At 38.9% G+C, this 25776-nt stretch overlaps 1 protein-coding gene across 1 annotated transcript in view; it reads left to right on the top strand.

Annotated features, from left to right (window-relative positions):
• The window catches only part of LOC126188846 (uncharacterized), a 183749-nt gene that overhangs the window by 106887 nt on the left and 51086 nt on the right, over nucleotides 1-25776 (top strand). Inside the window, exon 5 of the mRNA XM_049930488.1 lies at nucleotides 9651-9830. Coding sequence (XP_049786445.1) covers nucleotides 9651-9830 — 180 coding nt within the window. The remainder of the gene's footprint in view (nucleotides 1-9650; nucleotides 9831-25776) is intronic.

Below are 25776 nucleotides of genomic sequence, written 5' to 3' on the forward strand. Positions count from 1 at the left end.
TCTGAAGGCGATCTGTTCAACAGTCATTCGGCGATCCCCCAAAACAATTCTCTCCACTTTCTCGGTCATGTTGTCAGACCGGCTTGTGCGAACCCGAGGTTGTTTTGGTTTGTTGTCACATGATGTTCTGCCTTCATTAAACTGTCGCACCCACGAATGCACTTTCGACACATCCATAACTCCATCACCACATGTCTCCTTCAACTGTCGATGAATTTCAATTGGTTTCACACCACGCAAATTCAGAAAACGAATGATTGCACGCTGTTCAAGTAAGGGAAACGTTGCCATTTTAAGTATTTAAAACAATTCTCATTCTCGCCGCTGGCGGTAAAATTCCATCTGCTGTACGGTGCTGCCATCTCTGGGACATATTGACAATGAATGCGGCCTCATTTTATAACAATGCGCATGTTTCTATTTCTTTCCAGTCTGGAGAAAAAAAATTGGAGGCCTTAGAACTTGAATGCACCTCGTATATATTCAATGGTTTCTCGCCCTCAGGAAGTAAAAAACGAATAACAGAACATTGTCCAACTAATGTGGACGTTTCAAGGGGACTCGCCATCTTGAAATGTATTTTTGAGGTTATAAACAAAACAATGTTGATACATCAGCTGGTCTGGGCTCATGCCAGTGATGCCAACTTAAAGCCATAAAAGTACCAAACTTTCCCTACTAACAGTTTTTTCTCCAGACCAATTTGTCTCTTTAATTATTGAATGACCCTCGAATTTTTGAGAGAATGTGTGTTTTTTTTTTTTTTTTTTTTTAATTTTCGAAGGAGAAGCTGGTGATATACTCATGTGACTGAATTTTATGAGAGCTATTTTTTCAACTCAGTGCTACGATTTTTCTCTTGAATTTTTTGTTCCTACACTTTCTACCACATTTAAGAAATTATTATTAAATGAACTTGCTACTTGTGACTCATCATTTCTAGCATATCCATTTGATGTAATCTTCTTCTGTGGGTAGTTGTTCTGTCTCCTGTTTCACTACATTCCATCTAGCCTTAAGGCTGTCGTCAAAATTACTGGTTTCTTGACGTTTTAATAACTTTCTTAGTAATTTTGAGTAGTTTTTATAGTGTGCAACTACTACAGGATCCCTACTTATTCTTGTCACAAGATACTTTAATCTATCTAGTGTCTGTTTAGTGTCCTTTCTGGTTATCTGACATGGATAGCTATTATCAAAAAAATGATATGAATTTATCATGGAACAGATTAAATTTAATATTAGCATTTGGTTCAATATAAATTTCATCACTTGTCGTTATCTGTAAACTATTCTTAAAATCATTTGTCCTGGAGTCATTAATTATTCTAACTGATTTCCATTGAGGAGTATTCATAGTGTGAGGCATTATGTTATTTATCCTAACTGCGCATCATGATCAGTGAGGGCATTTGTTACTGTGTAAACAGTTATTTTCTTGCTTTGAGCTTTTTTAAGCTTCATCAACGAAGCTTACAATTAAAAAAAAAAGAGAGGAATCGTGTCATTAGCGAAACAATGACAAGAGACTGCTATTTGCTGTTACTTACACTGCTGCTTTCTTTGATAATGATCAAGAACCAAATAATAGACTGCATATGATAGAACATGTTCTGAACGAGAGTTAGGCGAAAATGTTTCTCCGTTTGAAAATCTTTGCAGCCGCTTCTTTAGTACATCAAATTCTGCACAGAAATTAGGGTCATCTTAGATTTAAAAATCTAGTCAGTTGCCGCACTTCGTTTCTGACTGTATCACTATTAGGCATAAGAATAATACGAATATAAACATGACACGATACGTATATTCTTCCGCGTTTGCCATTGTCTCAATCTAGTTTCGTAGTTTACTAAGCAGACAGGATTTAAATGAGATAGCAGCAAACAGGAAAGAATACATGACAAAATGTTTACATTCGTATTATTCTTATGGTGAAGAGAATACTGCATGTGATTCACATTTCATCAGGTTCCTATTAGCAACCATCTCTTCTCACAGGTATGAAAAAATTCAGAACGTAGAGTTGGTCATATTGACAAACATCCCGAACAGTCTTGCCAGTCGGATTTTCGTAGTACATTGAAATTCTGCTACATTCGAAGATGAACAATACGGAATTTGTATTTACTTTGGTGGATAATGTATGAAAATGCAGTGGTCGAAACTCAGGGCGGAGAAAAAAAAGCTCGTCTTCCACCCTTTTTTTAAATTTATTTACTGACGCAGAGGTTTTGGCGCCAGTATTTGTCTTTGCGCCTACAAAGCATGCCAGTGTAGCGCTACATATATTCGACGGCAGAAGTTAGTTGTGGCGGCATCTGCCAACATTTTTCAGAACTTCCGCTTGCTTTGCACTCGATTCTAAGCCGCAGGCGGTTTTTTGGATTACAAAAACCGGAAAAAAAGTGCGGCTTAGATTCGAGTAAATACGGTACAATGTATTGTGTTTCCAAAGTTTCATGTATTTATTCCTTACAAGCATATTCCCTCCTCTTTTTCTACTTTGTAACTGGTCAACCTGCTTATATATTTGTATTAATCTTAAGTTGCATGAAGTCTTTAATGGAATAAAAACTATTTTTTCATAAATATTCCTTAGGATATGCTTTAAATTTATAGAGTTCCTTTATGTTTTTGATATCTTTTGTCAGGTGATTATATACCTTGAGTCCTTAGTAAAAAATAGTTGTTTGGGTCTTTTTACTATTCATTCTATCCAGGCACAAATAATAACTCTATCTGGTTTTATGATCATGTATGGAGCTGTTTGCTACATATTTCTCAATTTTTTCATAAAAACTGTGATTTGGGTTACATATTTACTTGGAACTGTCAGATCACCCCATTTTTTGAATAGCTCAATGCAGTAGGCCCTTTTGTGATTTTCAAAAATATCTCTAATAGAAATCAGCTAAGATGTTCTCTGAAAATAGCCTCACAGTTTTGAAATGTGCAAATAATACTCTAAGAAAGTATTAATTAGAGCTCAAGTCTGTTACCAGTTCATATAGTTTTTGGCAGTCATCTGTTGATGAGACTGTAAAGAAACACTGCACTCAAGATGTGGATGATTAAATTCCAATTCCATACCTGTTGTATCTATTTTAGTGTTTCTACTAATCTCTGTACATATGAGGGCATGCTGAAAATTTTTACCTCCAAATTGTTTACATGAAAACTTGTAAAGCTTTTTAAACAAAACAAACATGATCAATATTCTACATTTTTATTCTTCATGTCTACATATTTATTTCTCAATCTAGTCATCCTGGCGATGAACACATTTCTCCCAATGAGTAACAGTTTGTTGACATCATCTCTGTAGAATGTTTGATTTTGTTGACAGATCTAGAGTCTCACTTCACATTATATGCCACACTTACCTAAGAGCTGTGTCTGTGTTATCCAATGATTTTCTGTGCTGAGTTCATCAACTGAATTCCGATGAGTCTTGTCGTTTGCTATATACTGTCATCCACTCAAAGCTCTGTCACACACATTAAGGTTAATACCACTGTTTCCTTCATTACAAGCACTGCCAATCCAGAATCCCACAATACTGATGTCAATACAATCATCACCATACACTGCTTGCATCACCATAAAGTTTGGAAGGTAGGAGACGAGATACTGGCAGAAGTAAAGCTGTGAGTACCGGGCGTGAGTCGTGCTTCGGTGGCTCAGATGGTAGAGCACTTGCCCGCGAAAGGCAAAGGTTCTGAGTTCGAGTCTCGGTCGGGCACACAGTTTTAATCTGCCAGGAAGTTTCACTGCTTGCAGTCGTTTATGGGTTTCAATTGGTGGCATGTTTTCTGCTGTTAGAGACTCGAGTACAGTGTGCTGTTTCTCATGCACAGATATAGTGATGTTACACACCACCAGGCTTTACACTATAATTTTGAGCCCACTAATAGCAGAGGGCTGCAACTTGTGCCAGTGAAGCAGGGAAGTCAATCATATTGAGAACAGAATAAAAATTTTTGAGCCACTACTTTTAGCCTACCCTCATAGTTTACAAATCAATCTCTTCACTACTTCACTTTTACACTGTCTCTGACAGTTGCTGGGCTGTAAAACTCTAATGAACGAGTGAACAAATGCAGGTGGAGGTTTCTTCAGAAAAAAAGATAGATAATTGAAGACAAAAAAATCTGAGAGGATATTGATGTGAGCTGCCTAGAATATGCAATACATCCACCAAATCTTACAGAAACAATCTTTTAGGGGGAAATAGCAAACATAAACTGATCCCAGAATTTCAGCTGAAAAAACATAAATGCATGAGAAACATAACAAAAAATGCACAAAAATACATAGAAATCTAATATATATTGTAATCAGAAAACCTTGGTACCCTGAATTGCCAATAAAGCATTTTAGTAGAAGGACTGGACATCAGGGTTTAAGACAGTCAGTCACCATTTATTACACATAAATTAGTTATTCATCAAAGTTTTCAGAATTAAAACAAGCAACAAACTTTACATGAAAATATAGATGATTTTTTAAATTCAAATGAACTTATGATTTTAAAACACTAATTCAACAATAAAAAGCTTTCTGATAGAAAAGACAATAATTCAATTTAAAGGAACAAAAAAATTTGATTGTCTCACCCTACAACAATCCCTTAGTGGGCAAGAGATCAGTAAGAAACACTTTACTTCAAATGACAATTTTAGCAATTGACAAATGGTGGGACAGAGAATGATAATTCTCAGAATTTATTAACAATGGATAATAAGTGCAAAGCGGTGTGAACATGCTAATAATAATTAGCCTGAAGAAGGAACAAGATTATGCCAAGAAAGGACAAGAATTTGATCCAGGGAAGTGAGGGATCACAAACCCTGCTTATTAGAGTAGCTTTGAACAATATGCAATAATCACCACTAGCAGGGACAAGAGACCCTGATACCCTCAGTGAATACCACAGGCGAAATTCTTCATTCCCACCAATATTTTTAGGAAAGCATTGACATATGAACCTCTATTTCTTTTAGAAGTATAAAAATACAACACCAGTAAAAACACACCACTCTTAATGCGCAACCCAAAGGTATGGTAATAAACAAAACTAAAACCCTTTACTTTAACACAGAATTTAGTGACCGCTTGGAGAGCACAAGCTGTTAAAGCAAACACTCCAAAATTGTATCAAAGACACTGATGGGTAGTACAAAACAAAAACAACATATCTTTTATATGAATTCTGTGCATTGAGCAGGCTACAATAACACTGTTATGCATAATGGCAGACCCAGTTAATGCCTCACTAGCCCAACTGCCTGACAACTGGTGGGGGGACGAACAGAACTGTGAGATTACAGGCACGCAAAACAAGGCTCACAAGTGCCAACCAGGCTCATATGCTCACACCTGTGCATAGCAGTACAAGGCACACAAGCAATCAAGTTTAACATAGACACCTCGAGTATGGAGCATACATTAGTAAATATTAAATTGTCAAGATGCCTACTGGATGCACACAAAATCAAATTAGCACAACTAAGCCCAGAGCACGCGAATGAAACCTTAAGTGTAATGACACAGTATCAACTGAGCATATGGAATACAATTTACAAACACATGGGGAGCTACAGCCAAATCAAGAGAACAATCCAGGGAAATTAAAATCTTAAAATGTTTGGGTCAAAACAACATTTAAATTTGCCATAAAACTAGTTCACAAAGTATTCAGTTGCAGTCATTGCTTATCCAGTGCAGAGATGACACCCAAAACTCCCCACAAATATCTAGTGAGAAAATAAGGCTGTCCAGTATAATCTCTGCTCGGCAACCCAGTCTGCTTGGAACACACTAAATGACAGCACCAAAAGACGGAAAACAACAACTACCCACAATGATAAAAGATTTTCAAGGTAATAATGGCAGTGAAGTACAAGGAGGGCTATGCCACATGTTGTCTAGTTTTAGCAGCAGTCTTGTACACTCCTAAATGACCAGCCAGCACAGAATTGTGAAGATAATGGAAGACAGTTGGTACCAACTCCTTGGGTAGGCAGATCTTAAAATTCTTGCCCTTCCTTCCCTTACAGCAAATCATACCTTTATTTAAAACATAATTTCCCCAGGAACCCACACTTAATAGGATGAATAGAAGGATCTTGATCCTGTTAGTGCTTCAGACCCAAATAGATTTCTAGTGCGTCACTTAAGACACACACAAGCTATAGGTGGAGCTTGTCGACCACTTCCAACATGACTGTCCCTAGCTGAGGAGGTTAGCAATTTGATTTTCGGTGCCTCTAATGTGTTTGACAGTAATTTGGAAAGCCAAGATGTGGACTGCCTGAAGAGCGATCCTCCTCATCTCCCTTGGGCACCCCAACACACAACTTAAGGCATGGTTATCAGTCTCGAGTTGGAATTCCCTAAGCTCAAGATAAAATTTCTCTAAGACAAAGAGAACCACAAGAGTTTCCCACTCATAAAACAAATATATAAACTCAGCAGGAGACAATCTCTTCATGGTATATGCTATCGGACTGCATTGACCCTCAGATTCCTATAAACAATGGCAGCAATGCTGGCATTTGAGGCAACATTCTGTACAATAAACAGCAACTCAAAATTAGGTATCATCAAAACTGGTGGATTACTAGGAGCTTCTTTGATGGATTCAAATGAGGCTTGTTAACTTTTGCCCCACTCAAAAACCTCTCCATTTCTACACACGCTATTAAGGGGGGCTGCCAGTTGTACCACATTAGGCACAAATTTGTGAAAGTTGGCCATGCCAGTAAACCTGGCTACCCCTCCTTGTTCTTAGATGGAGGGAATTTATGCAAATCATGCATATGTTCTTGATTAATTCTGGCACCTTCGGCTGACACCAAATGCCCAAGAAAGAAATCGGTCAACAGCGTATGTTAATCTTAGAGGACTTAAGAGTGAGCCAAGCCTCACTAAACTGAAGCAACACTTGCCCAAGATGTACCAGATGTTCAGTAAACGTAGTGTTATAAATAATGACATCATTCAGAGAGTTATAAATGGATTTTAATTTAAGATCACAGTAGCTGAGATAACACAGCAGCTCCAGTTGAGAGGCTTGTTCAGTGCCAATCAAAATTTGGTTTTCAATATTTTGTGTAACAATTGGCAGAATTTAAAAATTTGAAATGCTACTGTAATTTACTCATTAAGAGTTACGATGTTGGGTTATAGGTTTTAATAAGACAGTTGATGCAGTTGGACACTGTGTATATGTATCTTACCATGCAAAATACCCAGTTTGAATTCTTCCAGTGCTTGAGAATGAGAGCATTTAAGAAGTCCAATAAGTTTTACAATAAACATCCAGCTCATGTTAAATCATTCATTGAGGGTCTGATTAAATTCAAAAAAATAGCCAAACTTTATATTTCGGATAGCTCTTCCTGTTCCTTACAGAAATTTTTTTGATGATGTGAACTGACTTTTCTTGTAAGTATTATAAAGGGAACTTACTGTATAGCACAGGTATATCACTTATTGAAAGAAAACTTTATTTTTTTAATTAGACTGTAATCCCTACAAACTGTTCGTATCACTATTATTACTACTGTCTCCTTAACCCTTTCACCACACTTTTGATGTATCCATTAACATTTAATTAAGGTTGTAAGCCTCATTACCATTTATGTATAGTAATTACTGTAATAATATGACACATTCTACAGTATAGCACAACACTTGCATTAAGGATCCACAGAACTCAAAAATAAATAAAATAAAATAAAATTAAATTAAAATTTCTGTTCATGCAGTAAAGTTGCCACATGATGCATGAAAATTTAATTTGCTACTTCTTTACAACTAACTCTGTTCACATGACATTTTGCAGACATTGTCCATGTATTCCACTAAATGTCCCTGCAGAGTTATATAAGTGTACGACACACATTTTAGGTGATATGGCATTATAAAGAATTGAGATGTGTGAAAAACTAGCTTTTGCTTAAAACAGAGTACAAATTACCCAGACTGTACTCATTTAATATTTGACATTTAGAGCACTTAGTGACTTCCAATGAACTTTGAACAAGATATCAAAGCTTTTCTAAACTTTTTCTTGTTTATATGCTTACGTTTAACACACTAACTCATTTGTAAAGTAATCAAAAGTTTGAAGCTGCTCTGTACATTTGAGTTCAATTCCTTAAATAATCAGTGGTTTACTGGTAATTAATAAAATGTAAAGACCTTATGATCCAACTAAAAATGTTTGTCTCAAGTATTGGAGTTCTAGAAATAACAAAACAAAAACATTATACTAAAATTGTAAGGTCAGAATGTTTATATGTGTGTGAAGCTTCAATACAGAACTGCAAGCTAGCTAGACTAGAGATGCTATAAAGACAAATTGTTGAACACAAACAAAAGAGTTGGAAAATGAGAATCAATGCCATGATTCACTGAAATATGTGTAAATCTTTAGATATAAAGGTTTGTTACCCTTTTTGAACCCTTCCACCGCTTCTATGAGGTCAGGCTAACAAAACAAATATTCCTGAATTTATGGCAAAAGACAAAAATAGCATGGATCACAGGACTACGGAAAAAAATTAAAAAACAAATCAAATACTCAGAAGCAACAAACCAAAACTTCTTTAGAACTAGCGTTTCCAATTTGGGTCTTCAGGGTAGGTAAAAAAATCATGGATGTGAGAGAAAGAGAGAGAGGACAACTATTAGCAAAAAAGGAAACAGTGAGGTAAGTAGAGGAACTATAGTTGTTGTATGTTCCCAGCAGGTTAATACAGTGATGAGAAAAATCTCAAGGACTCTGGAAGAAGATTTTACTGAATCATCTGTGTTTTGTTATCCATCAATAGCTTGAAAGATGAAAGCACTTTTTAGAGCTATATGGAGACTCTGTTACATTAAAGTTCACATTTGCGATCATGCCATGTTACAATATGAGAACATGTTGAAAAGTAATGCCTCTGAATTTTTGTCCTGCACTCAATATTGGTTTAGGTATTACATGTCATTTATATAGCTCATCAGCTTTCCTGCTTCATTGACACAAATTCAATCCTCTGCCACTAGAGGGCTCCACATTGTGTAGCGTAACATGCCGGTGTGCAATGTACCTATCTCGGTGCATGATGAACAGTATGCCACAATTGAGAAAACTGAAAGCATTCATTCAAAAAGTTTGTCCATATGTGGAGCATCATCTCCTTCAGTGTGACATTGCCAGGGCATACTTGAGCACTGTGATATCTGCAACAATAAGACACATGGGTTTACTGTTATTGTTCATCCACAATATGGTCCCAAATTGACCTGTCTGATTTACCTGTTTCCAAAACTCAGAGAATACCTTCAAGCTCTTCACTTGGATAGTAAGCAAGTGGTGCAAGCAGACGTGAGATTGTGGCTCCATCAATAAAATCAAACATTCTACAGTGAGAGTATCAAACTGGTCTCTCATTTGGAGAAATGTGTTTATCACCATTGAGAAACAGATACGTAGACACAGAGAATAAGGATGTAGAGTGTTAATAACATTTGTTTTATTTAAAAAGCTTTAAGACTTTCCACATTAAAAAATCAGAGGCATTACTTTTCAGCAAAACATTGTATATATAATCTGTTCCGGGTCTGACACTTTAATTGAAATTTATTTTATTTTGCAGCTTGCTGTTAATGCAGGTCACACAGAAGGTAATACTACTACTCTTATTCCTGGAGGTCGTACAAAAGCTAATGTCAGTGATCCAATCATCAAGAATATATCAGCTTTTGCACTGCCTGTAATTGATAACAGATTAGATGGAACTTTCAAGATAGCTCGAATAATCAGTGCAGAAACTCAGGTAAAGAAAAAATTCAACTTCAAAATATGATTGTAACATTTGGAAGTGCTGAAGTTAATGTGCTTGCAATTTCAGTCTGCCCTTTTTATTGCTATTAAATATCAAGGACATATATGTATAATCTCTTAAAATAAAATACTCTTGTGTGTCACTGAATGGTACTACTGATCTATCAGGTTATTATTATTGTGATCAACAATAGTAATACCCCTCTTATTCTTTACAGCTAGCTGCATAAAAATATCAGTTCTATTAAGGTTATTGTAATGGATAATCTTGAGTCTGATTTGTGAAAATTTTGCTGCTGCTGTATTAATGAACTGCTGCAAATATACCTCCTGCACATGCTTGTCAATGATTTTCACTGAAGTGATGAGGTTCATTTGGAGGAGTTCTTTACTAATATCAGTAGGCTATATCTTTTATTTAGAACTAGGCATCTTACAAGAATCATTCTGTTAAAATGCCTCGTTTTTCGATATTGTTTTTATATAACACCATGGTTATCAGTTTTCTTCTCCAAAGTGTTTATTTTCCTTTGGTTTTATTGTATTTCTGAAGGTTTCCCACTTTCTATTGTTGTCACTCCTATTTAATATTTTCAATTCATTTTTATTAAAATATATACGTCAGTATGATGTTTTGTTGGAAATTGCGACAGTGGAACTATGTTGTGTAAAAACAAAAGTGAATTATTACAAAAAAGTAAAATTAATAGTACTATTTATTTAAATCATGTAATATCACTATTGGTTCCAAGCTGACAGAATCATTCCTAGATTTCTGTGAATGTTTAAAATTAGATGTACCATGTGCTATACACTTGATGCTTGTTTTTGCCACAACAAGAAAAATTAAACATCACAAGTACAGCAGAAGTTAAATGCAGTTTTAAATATGAACACCCATCTGGATATGAATATGTTGGTGCAGTATCATTAATGTCACTTTTTGTTTTATAATAAATGATGTTACTAACAGTGATTGGCTGGTTAGTTAGTTTCATGTTCCATGAATAAGTTGCATGATAATTCATCATGGTATGAAATAAGTCATTGTATGTTCACATGCAAGTTATTGTTATTATTAATAATATTATATATATTTTTAAATACACAGATGTGAGTAAACTACTCCTACCTGCCACCTTTTACACTTTACAATAACAGAAGTTCTTCCATGGAATATAAGGAGTTGGTTGCTGTTTTTACTTTTTTATAAGGATTAACCTATACAAGTCAACATACTTGCTGAACACCCTTATCTGAGTAATAAGCCAGCATATGGATTCTGTAAAGCTTTTGATTTATTTTTCTGCAACATAATCATAGTTTATGGGTTACAAAGATTGTGTAAATTCCCAGTGAGATCACACACAATTCAAACCAAAGGAAGGTACACAATCAACTTGTACACCATTACAACAAGATGCTCGAGCTTTCTATGCTCTTGATCTGTATCACTTTCTCGAAGGCAATACTTGTAACGCCTCTGTACTGTGGCAAGCCTTTCCTAGCAGTGTAGATGGGTGTTCATAATGCAGATATGTGTCAGATGGATCGTAGATTGGAAGTATGACGCACAGTAGGCCCATAAAGTTTATGTATTTAAATTTATTTAACTTTGGAAGCACAATGTCTTTCACTGCATTCTAAAGGTAGTCTCAGGGGTTAATCTGTTTATAAAGTGTTTTTTTCCATCTGTGTGATAGGAAATACTTACAAAACCTGACCAACCACATCTTGTTAGTGCTCTGAAACATAAATTTCTCTCCAACAGTAACATTTAGTTTTCTAAGTGATCCTTAAATAATGACACTCATTCAGATAATGCTGACTCAGTGGAGCCTTACCTGCACACGCATGACAGTGCATGTACCATTATGTTACAAAAAGCCATGCAAAAAATGTGATTTTTCTGGGAGTCATATGTGGGTTCAGTTGATTATAGAGATAAAAGGTCAAATCTATTAGCCCTTGGCCTAGTGACCATTTCTATACATATCAGAAGAAAGGGCATAATTTAGCTCTCCTATAGCACAGGGTCAAAATTTAAACATTAGACACTTTCTCCAGACCAAGGAAATTGAGGATTTTGGTTGGTTCTTTTGCATTATAATAATCAGTAGTTCTGCATACACACTGACTGGGTCACAGCGGTAAAAGTCAACCATCAGGCAAGAAAAGACATTATTGCTCATATGACACCTTTTGGAATTTATCCATCATCAGATATCCAGGAGCAATTGCTGCACGTGGATATGGTTTTTCTGCTTATATGTGAAACAAACATTTGCATAACTTTGTCACATTTAGATTCTTTTGCATTAGGTGTAGTTTAGGACAGGTCTTAGGCAGCTTATAAAAGCACCATTCGTTCATGGGCAGTCCCTGAGAAATCCCAAATGTACCAAAATTGGGGATGACCAATTCTATTATTTCTGTTCATGGCAAATTGTAGAAATTTTCACCATCTATTCTTATGATGATATTCTCAGGAACTTAGAAACTTTTTTTATATCATTATCAAGATCAGGAAGTTCAAAGTTACTATATTTATGCACATAAAATATGCCTGTAACATCTGATCTGAGTAATAAATGTAGTTTTAACTATTGTAACACTTGGCAAGAGATGTGGGGTCATTCTGACGTCATTGCAAGGATTCTGAGTTCAGAAAACTATGTTTCTAGTTGGCTTTTTTCAACAATGAGTGGTGCCACATGGCAGTGTAAGCACCTTATAAAAATTTATTCTGTGATATTACATTCTTTGTACTTGCAAATCAAACACCACATTTTTTGGCATACTATAGTTGTAGCCTAAAAATGTTGTGCACTTTTATGTAAAGTAGTGTGCAGGGAACTTTCATTTGATGGGAAATGATTTTGTGTTAATCTTATATTATGCTTGCCAATGGCGTTGCTGCAGTTGTAACACCAGTTCCTATCAGATCTCTAAAGGTAAGCGCTGTTGGGCTCGACTAGCACTTGGATGGGTGACAGTCTGAGTCTGCCCAGTGCCACTGGCAAGGGGGAAGCACTAAGCCTTTGTGAGGTCAATTGAGGAGCTATTTGGCTGAGAAGTAGAGGCTCTGGTCACAAAAATACTGATAATGTCTGGGAGAATGGTATGCTGACCATATGCCTCTCCAAATCCACATCCAGTGACCGTATCGTCTGAGGATGGCATGGCAGTCAGTCAGTGTCTGAGAACTGCTCAGACAGAGTTATTTTAGGCTTACCTATTTCTTGTTTATACATGTCAAAGTATGTAAATGTGTAGAAGTATATAAATAAACTGTCAAAACTCTACTGACCTATAGAATTCTTTTTATAAAAGCAGCACACCCTGCCGTGGCAGGAGAAAGAAGGGAAGAAGTTGAAAAATGCTTCTACTGGAGAATAAGAGGGTGAATATTCTCCTGTTTAAAGAACTCTGAGAGGAAAAAGGGGAACCAGCTGTTACAATCCTGATTCTATCTTTCTCACCAAAAATTTTGGCATGTGTTCATATTCACACTTTTTTGTGCTGAAAGAGAGTAGCAGAGAGACAGTGGCAGTGGAAGAGAGCGAAGACAGTACCAGACAGACAGGAAGAGAGAGGAGACAGTGATGGACAGAGAGAGAAAGTGGCCATGAAAGAGAAAGAGAGCTATATGAAGGCAATTGCAGTGGGAGCCAAAGAGTGAGGAGACACTGGAAATGAAAAAGATGAGTGGAGACCATACTTAGGTTTGGGGGTGTGTGGACCCATCAAGACCACCGAAATTTAAAATGAAAAAATTTGATCATGCTGCCCCATCCCACATACTCATGTATTAAAGTTGACTGCTCTAGGAATTGAAACCCCCACACCATTCCATCCTCAAGGGCACATGTGGAGAGGAGACAATGGTTGTTGAAGAGAAGGGCAGCAGACTGTAACTGAGAAAGAAAGAGACAGTGGCAATGGGAGAGAAAAAGGATGGGGCAAAGACAATGGCAGTGGGACAGAGTCGTGGAGAAGGAGACAGTGGTATGGATGAATGAGAAAAATGGTTGAAGACTTTTGACAGTGAAACAGACAGACAAAAGAAAGTGCCAATTGGGGAAAAACCATGTCACTGGGAGATGGATGTATATAGACAGTACAGTGAGAGGGAGATACTGAGTATGGTTTCACTAAAAAACTAAAACTAAAAAGAAAACTATGCCCAAACAGTCCATGAAGGCCCATTGGTACCAAAGAGCTGCCATGTTGTCCTCAGACCACAGGTGTCACTGGTTGCAGATACGGAGGGGCATGTGGTCAGCACACCGCAACTCCGGCCGAAGGTCAGGTTATGAAACCAGAGCTGCTACTTCTCAGTCAAGTAGGTCCTCAGTTTGCCTAACAAGGGCTGAGTGCACCCCACTGGACTGGATGGTCACCCATCCAAGCACAAGCCCAGCCTGACAGCACTCAATTTTGGTGATCAAACAGGAACAGGTGTTACCACTGTGGCAAGGCCTTTGGTGAAGGTTTCACTACAGAGAGAAACAAGGGGAAAAGGATTGAGAATCTTCTGTGTTAAGAGTATAAATTTGTTTGCATGCTAAATTTTTGGTGAGGAAGGCTGAATGAGGACTGATGCAGTTTATTTCGCACTTATGTCAGAGTCTTTTAATGAGGAGCATATTTACCTTTTGTGCTCTGACAGATGCATTTTTCAACTGGTGGTTAATGTTTCCATACTTGTATTGCTCACGACCCCCAGACAGAATTTTACTACCAGATGGCTTCTATTTTCTCAACCACAGTTACAACCAAAGGCTTCAATGTACTTCACACCTGGTGGTCATGTTTGGAGGAATCTCAATAAGCAAGAAATTGGTTTTTGGTGATCTCCATGATACTCATACAGTCTCTTAATCCATTTCACCTGATCAATTTGTTTGTGGTTTCCCTAACATTATGATTGAAAATCTTACTCCCTAAAGTGTTGTCAGGTTCAAAGTCCATATCAAAATCCATATTTATTGCTTCCAAATCACAGTGTGCCATTTGAGGGTAACAACAAGAACAGTAGGGCTATGCAGTTATCTCTATTGCCCACTGAGAAAAACTAATGAAATCAGACCTTGTAGTTGGTTCTCCTGCTAAATTTCAGCACCCACCAGATTCCCAACTTGCCTTCCTCATTCTCGCAATGAAAAACACAAACACTCCCAAATCTATACAAACAGAAACTGCATTTAGCTCTGTTGGCCTCTAAGTGTTTTGTCCAAACAAAGTGCAAAAATGCAGACATTGCAGTTACCAAAGGAAAATCTCAGATTACTTAAAAAAATCAAAAGCTCTTTTAGACACACTTAGACTTAGCCACAAGCTTTGCTGCACGCATTGTAGTGCAGCAGTTACCATTGTTAGCTGATGCGGGTTGCTAGTTCAAACCATACCCCCAACAGTTAATTGTTATTTAGTATTTATCATTTTTGGAAGATTCTTGAAATATATTATGTTTGTATATTCTAAAATACATTTATTGTTTTTCTCTTCTCTCACACATTTATTTTCCCATTGAAATCACTATGCCTGGATGAGGCTGCTAGATAGATACTAGTCTCAACACAAGACAGATTTTTCCTTTAAGATCCATGTTTCACATACTATCTGCTTTCTAGAAGTGCCGAAAGAACTGTGAGTTGAGACCAACACAATGATAATGGTATTGTGATTGTTCATCTCCAGCTACCACTTTTTCTTAACTAATTTTCTTCCCCACATTAAGTGATTCTCTTCTTATTATGCATTTTTTGCAGTGTATTCCTTGAGATGCCTCTTGATAGTAGGGTTTGACCTCCCTTGACATAAAAAATATAAGAACTTGACACTTAATAACTCATTTAACCCCCCTTCATCCTATTTCCCTAGTGTAATGTTAGCATTATATAAATTTTATGATTCAATTCTAGATAGTAGCCCGAGTGACAGCAGTGTGCGTGCATGCATGTGTGTGTGTGTGTTTTTGTCATGTTGTTCAATCTAACTTCTTGACACTGTTGTGCTATTGTGAAGTCCTGGATATTAGAGATTGGTTTGCAAACATTATCTGTCTTTGGCAAATAATAAGGAGGGGGAGATGGGTTATGATTGCACCCAGTCATGCCTGTCATACATGGCATTCACTTTCCCATTCCCGGTGCCTCCTACTGCCTCAAGGGGAACAAACTCTAGTTCATTATACCCTTTCCACTTACACCCACTGCAAGACATGTGCTCTATATTTCTAGGTTCCACTATTCCAATCCACCCAAGCCTTTCCCAACAGTATCAGCCATTTGTCCTCCTTGAACTCTCTAAATTTGTCCTCAATTTCCTTCTTAATACTTGCTAATCATTACACAGTTATGTGAATCACAACACAACTTATAACTGGGGAATGTGTTCTGTTGCTGTTTGATGAGTAGCTTTTTTTTCCTATCCTATTAAATTACTTTGTCAAAAACTGATTGTTTTCATTGTTATATTAGCCCATGTGAAAACATTACTTTAGGCACACACTGCATAAAGGGCAAAATTGTCTTAATCACCCTTTATTTCTAAGCAAATTAAAATTAAATAGCCTACAATATTATCACAAATTCGATTTCATGAGTTTGAAATTATTTACAGGCATGAATGGGTCTGGCTGATCAACAGCTTTATATTTGCAATGCTCTGTATGCCGTTTTCAGCACTGATATCTCGGCCGACTACTACGTAGGAGCTATAGGAGTGATCACATAGAACTTTTCAACTCAGTAGGGACAGTCATACAGTTGATAGAACTTGGCTTTCTTTTCTAAGAGACCAGACCAGTGATAGTTTCAGACTAGAACCAAATCACCTTCCTTAATCATAGGGCTCTTGGCTATGCAATCATGGTGACCTTCCTGCGAGCTTCATTCCTCCTCATTCTTGTTAGAGCATTTGACAATTTTGTTTGTAGTTCCTCTTCTGGGGAAGGAGGTAATTGCACTGTGGCTCTGAGGGGCATAATTACTGGCCCCCCAAACATAAGTTCAGCTGGGGAACAGCTTTTAGCATCATGAATTAAACTGTTAATGATCTCTTTGAACTGCAGGAAATACGGAACCTATTTGGTATTTTGAGCTGAACAGTGAATCCTTGCCAGGTTCCCCATTTTGTGAAAACCCATTAAGCTGCGTTCATGGCTGCATGGTAAATGCTTGTCTGGTGAATACAGGGCCAACAAGAAAGACAGGTCGCAGCGTGTACATCATGAAGGCAGGCCTAAGCTCACTCGCTTGCTTCACTAAGCAGACAAAATGCACTTCTAAACCTGTTAAATCACAACTGGGTGTGTATGTGCCAATGAAAATTGCATCTTCTACTGGAATCTGGTATTGCGAAGTCTTATTGACTACTGGTCATACAACAAAATTTAAGATTAATTCTCGACATAAATGGTATAACAGCTTGTTTGTAGCATTTAATCTCTGCTGCATAACAGTCCTCATTTCATACAAGATGTGTTGTTTTATGCAACTGTTAATCATCTTGACATGATTTTAATTTTATTGTACCCCAACGCAGCCATAATGAATAATTAATAGGCCTAAGCACTTTCTATCACCATAATAGTGGATTCCAGAAGAAGAAGCGATTCTTGTTTGTACATACACATCCAGTTATGAGCTAACAGGTGTAGATATGCAGTTTTTCTGCTGAGTAGAGCGAGCAAGTTTTTCTGCTGAGTAGAGCAAGCTAGTTAGCAAGCTCGGCCTACCTTCGTGATGCACGCACCGCGGCCTGTCTTTCACATAGGCCTCAGGTGAATGGTGATTCCTCACTGCTGCATTGTAGTGATCAAGGCCCAAGATATGAACTGTGGTCAATTGTCCAACAAGATCACTTTGGGGTTACCAAACTTATCAGCGTAATGCCACAAACACCTCACAAGAACAATAGCTGACGTGATTCTCATGGAATAGAACATAATATACAGGGTGTATCAAATAGAATCATCTGGTTTAAAAAAAGCATAACTATTATGTTACTTGAGATATGTGTGTGAACAATGTACTGTTGGAAAGAGCAGACTATCAAGTTTTACATGGTTCCTGATAGGTAGCAGCAGTGTGTGCCCACTTCAGGTCTATTAAAAATGGTGTCTGGACAACAGAAAGTGTTTTGTGTTCTACATTTTGCACAGTTCAGCATGACTTTCGTACTGGGTATGGTGTGGATCCTCCTATAGCACAGAACATTAGATAATGGCATGAACAGTTCCAAGAAACAGGTTATTTGTGTAACAGCAAATCGCTGGGCCATCCTCAAGTGCCTGACAGACTTCGAATGCATCCACCATAGTTTCACAGGGAGGCTGCAGAAACCAGTTTGCCATGCAGCTCAACATGCCCCCAATGTCCATCTAGCGTGTGTTGTGTTGATGTTTACACGTGAAACTATACAAAATTCAGCTACTGCAAACTCTTCATGAAGGTGACAAGCAACAAACAACAACATGTGGAGTTCCGTAATTTTGTTCTTGGCGAGAAGGAGGATAATGGTTTCTTCCACACTTAAGTGTTTAGCGACAAGGCAACATTCCATTTAAATGGAAAGGTGAACCATCATAATGTGAGAATATGGAGTATGGAACAACCACATGAAGCTGTACAACATGAGAGGGACTCTCCAAAATTTAATGTGTTTTGTGCAGTTTCACAGGAAAAGGTGTATGGTCCATATTTTTTTTTTAGGAAGCACATATCTTGATATGCCTGAGAACTTTCTTTTCCCACAGCCGGAGACTGATTTGAATGACTTCATCCACCAACAGGATGTGACACCACTCACTGGCATCTGGAAGTGCATGTATTTTTAAATCAAAGGATTACTGAACATTGAATCCGTCACACTCGAACAAATGATTCAACCTTACATTACTGGCCTCCAAGGTCACCGGACCTGACTGTATGTGATTATTTCTTGTGGGGGGTTTATAAAAGACTCTGTTTATATGCCTCCATTACCAACAACAATGAATGAACTGAGACCTTACATAACAGCAACTGTGGAAGCTGTAACTCAAGACACGCTCCCTGCATTGTGGGAACAATTTGAATACCGCATTGACATGTGCCGTGCATCTCAAGGGTGCATATTAAATACCTATGAAAAGGTATGAAAAAAACACTTTTTGAATTTCCCATTCACCAAAAAACTAAAATCATTGTTTATGTTTACTAGTTTCAGAAATACAGGCATGCAAAATTGGATGATTCTTTTTGATACACCCTGTACTTTGTAAATTAATCTAGGATGGCAAAAAGAAACTGAGTTCCAGCTCTACCTATAGGGAGACTTCCCACTACATTTCTACTGACAGTAGTTCTCACATTGCAGATTCAAATACGTGCTGCATTAATCTCATAATTCATTCTCTTGCTGGCTTAGCCCTCTGGCACAGAAGACACTTAGTTAATTGTTTGACAGTAACTGATTCCATCTTCTTGGAGAGCACATCCTGTTCCAGCATAGCGAGACACTTTGCCACCTGTCTAAATAACAGGTGGGTCCACTCCATGAGCTTGGCCTGTCTTGCATTTCCACAAATGAGGTGGCCTGATGCTTCAAGGTCAGATGGCTCCCTTCCCTAATCCTTTTCTCAAGCTTTTACTCATGCAACCAGGGGATGGGGGACGCTCTCACTTGGCAGGGCCATCTGTTTCCTGCAGGACTGCGAGGCTGTACCAGGGAATCCACCTAAGCTGCCAGCAGCTGGGTAAGCCACACTGCTGGGGAGCACCCCTTCAGTAGCTCACAGAATTGCAGAGTATGTCTGCTCTTGTTCACTCAAATGCTGACTTTTTCATGCTCACAATCAGTTATGACATTGATGCAACTCAGTCACTAAGCACCCAGGAGTACAGGTACTGAAAGTCATGCCACAACCAGAGCAAGCTGGTGTGATGTATATCCTTTGCAGTGACAATTACAATAACACCTGCTTGTTTTACCAGCTTGGATTGTGCACCATTGGCGCCCTTTATACTTCCCACTGTCCCACCCATAAGTCCTCCAAAGGATTCAGTGAGGAGTTCACCACGCTTGCTGAATAACTACACAAAGCCAGCAGGAGTAATGCAACTGTGCTTGTCAGTTTTCTGTCACAACTCCCATAATAGAAGCAAAAGCTGTCAGTTGTATGTCATTATTGTTCTGAGATGCCACACAGCACCAATTGTCCTTGAATTTCCTTCCTTTCGAATTAAAATGCTGCACTGACAGAACATTGCTGTCATCCTGATTATTCAGATGGGAGTTTTTGCCTTGTCCTTGACCTGTCTGACCATTGTCTTGTCTGGACCTATTGGCTCTAGAAGTTTGATTCAGTGGTTGTGCATTGCTGTGACCCATTCCTAAGATAGGTACAGAGCAATAGTTTCTCTCCTCTTGAAAGTTGTTTAGTGCTGACAGTATTTCCAAAGTCTGTCGTATACTGACAATTAATAATTGTTACCTCACCCATTCTGGTATCCTATTATATCTTAATGGAATCATTTCCTTGGGATCTATGGGTGGCTCTAGCTCCGCTATACAGCCAAATCTTCACAGAGAAAAAACTCCTGCAGACTCCTGCCACTATGTCTGAAATGCGGCTCCGTCATCAGACATCATATAACTCTCTCCTGATGTGCACAGTTCTAGTAGTGAGCCAGGGACTCACGGCTCAGCTGCACAAGGTCTGCACCATATCATCCAGCTATTTCCACCATAGGCATGCCTTGGATATGAGGTGTTGTCCAAATGGTTCAGTAATAGCTGTTGACTGATTTTACCAGACTTGTGCCAGTCTTGGAAACTTTTGGAGAGGTGCATGGGATGAACTTTCGAATTCATTCCACTAAAACACTCCCAGTTAGGGGAAATGTAAGGAATTGTCTGTTGTACAAACAGGTGAGTTTAGCTTCCAAGCAAGTGGGGTAATTCTTTTTTCACCTAATTCAAAATGCTAGTTCAAACCAGAACAGTAGTGGCTCTCTTGGTAGAAGTTTTAGATAATCCTTCTGACAGCCCGCCATTCTCTGTGATGTGCATACTCAGAGCAGCCACTCATAACGTTCCCCTCCCCTGCACTTTTGGAGACAACAGCTGTCCCATCCCAGACCCAGAAATTTGCTGGACAGGCACTGCACTGGCAATCTTATCACCTATTTTAGATTCTAACTGAAATACCATGTATTACATGGCAACCTTGTCCACAATCTTTGTTTAAAATTCTCCCAATTTTTCCTCTGCTGACTCAAACCAGAATTCCAGAGTACTGAACATTTTTCTGTGAACATAAATGACTGTACTGGACTCTCCTACCCATCTACTCAGCACTTCAAGCTTAATTTTTTCACTCTACAATTTCACAAGTGACATTTACTACTTGCTCATCAACCCCTTTAAACCTAACACCTATGAACAGGGCTTTTCCTCCATCTTATTCCATGCTACCTTATTTTCAACTCAGACCTGGTCTAGCACATCACCATGCTTCAGCAGATCAACAGCCTGCACATCAGCAATTGCAGCTAAAACCTGCTTTTTAACTCTGAACTTAGTTTCTCACGTTGTGCACACAAATGCGCACTGAAAAAGGTGCACAATTCTGCACTTCATACATGTAACTCCTGTAATTGTGCTCACAGTTCCAGTGCTTTGAGTTGTAATTACTGCCAGCAACAGGTCCAACATAGCCTGCATCACATCTGCAACAACAGCTCGTCAAAAAAAGCGTCACTTGCCAGGTTGTGATTTGCAACTGCAACCTGCAGTGTTGAAGGAGGCATGGGGGTCTTCTTGATGTCGGCATGCTGAGGGCAGTGATGTCAGTGTCAGTGTCACTGGTGGTACTGTGGGCCGCAACCGCATTGGTCGGCACTGCCACATTGGTGGCGGCTTAGTTGCAGCAGTGTCAGTCATAACTGTGGCCAGCAGTTCTCATTCCCGGGGCCAGCTCACCCACCTTGGTTGCTGAGCATTATCTATTAGGAAGGAAAACCCCATACAAAGGCTGGGTTCTGCTGCTTCTGGGGGGAAGGTGCTGTGCATGACCTAGCAGATAGTGTCGGAAGTTCCATGCGGCTTTTCGCAGATGATGCTGTAGTATACAGAGAAGTTGCAGCATTAGAAAATTGTAGCGAAATGCAGGAAGATCTGCAGCAGATAGGCACTTGATGCAGGGAGTGGCAACTGACCATTAACATAGACAAATGTAATGTATTGTGAATACGTAGAAAGAAGGATCCTTTATTGTATGATTATATGATAGCGGAACAAACACTGATAGCAGTTACTTCTGTAAAGTATCTGGAAGTGTGCGTGCGGAACGATTTGAAGTGGAATGATAATATAAAATTAATTGTTGGTAAGGTGGGTACCAGGTTGAGATTCATTGGGAGAGTCCTTAGAAAATGTAGTCCATCAACAAAGGAGGTGGCTTACAAAACACTCGTTTGACCTGTACTTGAGTATTGCTCATCAGTGTGGGATCCATACCAGATCAGGTTGATGGAGGAGATAGAGAAGATCCAAAGAAGAGTGGCGCGTTTCGTCACAGGGTTATTTGGTAACTGTGATAGCGTTACGGAGATGTTTAACAAACTCAAGTGGCAGACTCAAGTGGCAGACTCTGCAAGAGAGGCGCTCTGCATCGCAGTGTAGCTTGCTGCCCAGGTTTCGAGAGGGTGCATTTTTGGATGAGGTATTGAATATATTGCTGCCCCCTACTTATGCCTCCCGAGGAGATCACGAATGTAATGGGCTTTCCGGTAGTCGTTCTTCCCACGAACCATATGCGACTGGAACAGAAAAGGGAGGTAATGACAGTGGCACGTAAAGTGCCCTCCACCACACACCATTGGGTGGCTTGCGGAGTATAAATGTAGATTTAGATGTAGATCTCGCAAGTCATCCTACCTTTGTTCTTCTCTGTCTACCAAACCACCTGTTCTGTACTGCAAGCATTCCTTCATGGTAAAATTGCTGCTGCTTGCAACAAGAAAAGAATAATAAGACCCACTCTCTCTCTGAATGTAAAAATAAACTAGGTCGCCACCTACAGAATAAGGGTAGCAGAAAACAAGTCACATTACTGTCACTGTTACTCGGCAAAGAGCAGCCAACAACAGCAGTGACTGAAACTTGCGACCAGGCTGGGAAACCTAGTTGGTCCTGTCACAGTCATCATGTCTGTAGCCTGCAGTTGTTGGTGGATGTAGCTGTAGCAGATTAGGAAAGAAGCTCCAACTAACATTGTTTCCCAGCATATCACTTACCTGCAGATATTTGGTCCCAGGCATCACTCTTGGTTTCTTACTACAGGTGTTTCATTGCCTAGTAAGTAATTGATTTACAAAAGGGGCTGTAGGGTAGCTCCTGACAATGAAGGTCAGGAGAATCTGGAGAAACATATATTCAAAAATGAACACATAAATGACAGGTAGCCCTGTCACAAGTTTCCATAAACTATCACTCACAAAATGTAGCCACTGGATGAGCAATAGATTTCCTATAGGACAAGTTGAAAGTACACACATTCGTACAACAAAACCAGCTTTACAATAAAGATCGGTCCCCAGAGAGAGCACAGAACTAAAATAACAGGTATCACAATAACAGAAGAAACTAACCATGGGTCATGCTTATTATAACAGTAACAGGGTCAAAACAGCTTACCACACTACTGTACATGTCAATCTGGTACATATGTAGTGGTAGTAAAGTGGCAGTCACTGTAATTCCAATGTGCTTACTAATCCTAAACATCACAAGTGATTTGCAGATGACTAACATTCCAAAGGTGATGGCAGGCAGTAGCCACTAAAGGAACTAAGTACCATACACTGAAGCTTGTGATGTTGATGCCTCTAGAAATTGTAATGGAATGGTCTGGAGAGCTGCTCCTCAGGTTAATTAAATACTCTGTCAATGAGCTACTGTGCATCTCCTTATAGCCAACCTAACAGTGGTTGAGAGATGGAACGATTCCTACTGTCCTGGCTGCCTGGATTGGCCAAGTTCCAGCCCTCAAGTTGGGTGATCTGACCTGGCACAAATTCTCAGAATTGTGTGTGCCTCCATCACCATGTGGCTTCAATGATACTTTGAAATAACGGCCAGAAAACCAGATTTCGGCATTTTGGGCATTATCTATGTTAATTAGACAAGAAATGTTAAATTTGCATTGCCTTCTTCAAACGATGGTCCTCTTTGTAGACATTACCTGGGTACTTTCTGTGGACTTGGCAAAATTAATTTAGCAGTATCAGTTCAGTAATTAGGTTTGATGAATTGTTAATTAATCAATCCAATGGTCTCAGTTATGTATCAGTTTACACAGAATTTTATTTGGGGTTCAAATCTGTGATCAGAATTAAAGAATTAATTTTATTACCCTCTCTTCTGATGTGATGAGGTCTGGTCTGGACAGATGCTGTGGCCTTGCCACATGCATTTTGTGCTTGACAAAGTCACAGTGTCACAAAAACAGTACATGGTTCCTAAGATCCATGTATTCAGGAGATACTCACACACCAGATAATATTGGAAGAGAGTAAGCAGTGCCAGTCAGCTGCACAGCAGGCACCCATCAGTGTTTTGAGAAGATGTTGCTCAGAACCTGATGAAATTGCTCTAAGAGATTGACCAATTCACCAGTTACAACAGTTGGATTTGCATTTTGTGTTCAGTAGATGTGTACTTTTACTTGGACAGAGCAGCCCAATAGTCATTCGAGAACAACAAAGAGAAGCCCAGTAGTTGAGCCAAATTTTAGGTCAAGCTGAAGAAAATGTTTGGTGATAATGAACAGCAAGTCTTCTTAGTGGACAAACAATTGAAGAACAAGCCACTTGTCAGGGAAAACAACACAATCATACATACAGAACATTTTGGCACAATGCAACATCTTTAATCAAAATAGGACAGAAGTTGACAAAATCACAAATTTGATAAAAAGGGTCACAGGTGGTATATACCAGCTCTTCTGGTAGGGGATATCATGATGATAGAGGAACTCATCAGAAGCCATTGAATCAAGGAAATGCAACAGAGGAGTTGAATGAAAGAGGTATGACCAGCTGCTGAAGTTATGGAAGACCACCATGAGCATGCCTCTCTCATATGCTAGCTATGAAAAGAATAGGTACAGCAGAATATGATGGTCAGAGATGTTGGACTATGCCCACAAGAGTTATCTGCCATGACTGTCCAGGCATAAGTTGGGAGGTAATGGAGAATGGGAAAGAAGAGGTGTATCAATAATTAGCACCAATCTCCACCAAATGCATAGGAAAATGGATTGAGCAACTCAGAATATGCTGCAGCTGTCAAATGAAAACCCATCTCCTGACCAGTGCATGTGTAGCTTCTCCACCAAGTACAATGCCCCACAGGAAAATAGATATTTGAAGGCCAGAGGACAACACATTGTCTCTGTCCTACCAGCTTGTCTATGTCCTGCAGTACAGTTGTCAAGGAGCTGTTCCCCTGTCATCTTCATGATGAAGGAGGTATCAGAATTCATCATATCATGCAACACTCTGCCACTATGCCAATGTCCAGTGCCAATGGTCATGTGCCCATTTGAGTAATAGTTGTCAATGTCATGGTGTTAACATTGGCATGTGCATGGGTTGTCAGCTGCAGAGGCCCTTCATTAGGGGTATTTTGTGCACTGTGTTTTCAGACACTCTATTCTCTGCCCAACATTAAAGTCTGATGTTAGTTTCACCACAGTTCATTGTCTGTCCTGTTTTACTAGCATGCCCAGCCTATGAAGTCTGACATCTGTAATGAGGAGTGGCCACCGAAACCAACAATGTCAGGATGTGTTGCAGACACTCACGACAGCACTCCTTGAAGATCTGACAAGCCATACAATTTCCAACATACTTGTGTTGAGCTTCTGGGCCATTACAGTCTGC

The sequence above is a fragment of the Schistocerca cancellata genome, chromosome 5 (assembly GCF_023864275.1).
Source record: "Schistocerca cancellata isolate TAMUIC-IGC-003103 chromosome 5, iqSchCanc2.1, whole genome shotgun sequence".
Lineage (NCBI taxonomy): Eukaryota > Metazoa > Arthropoda > Insecta > Orthoptera > Acrididae > Schistocerca > Schistocerca cancellata.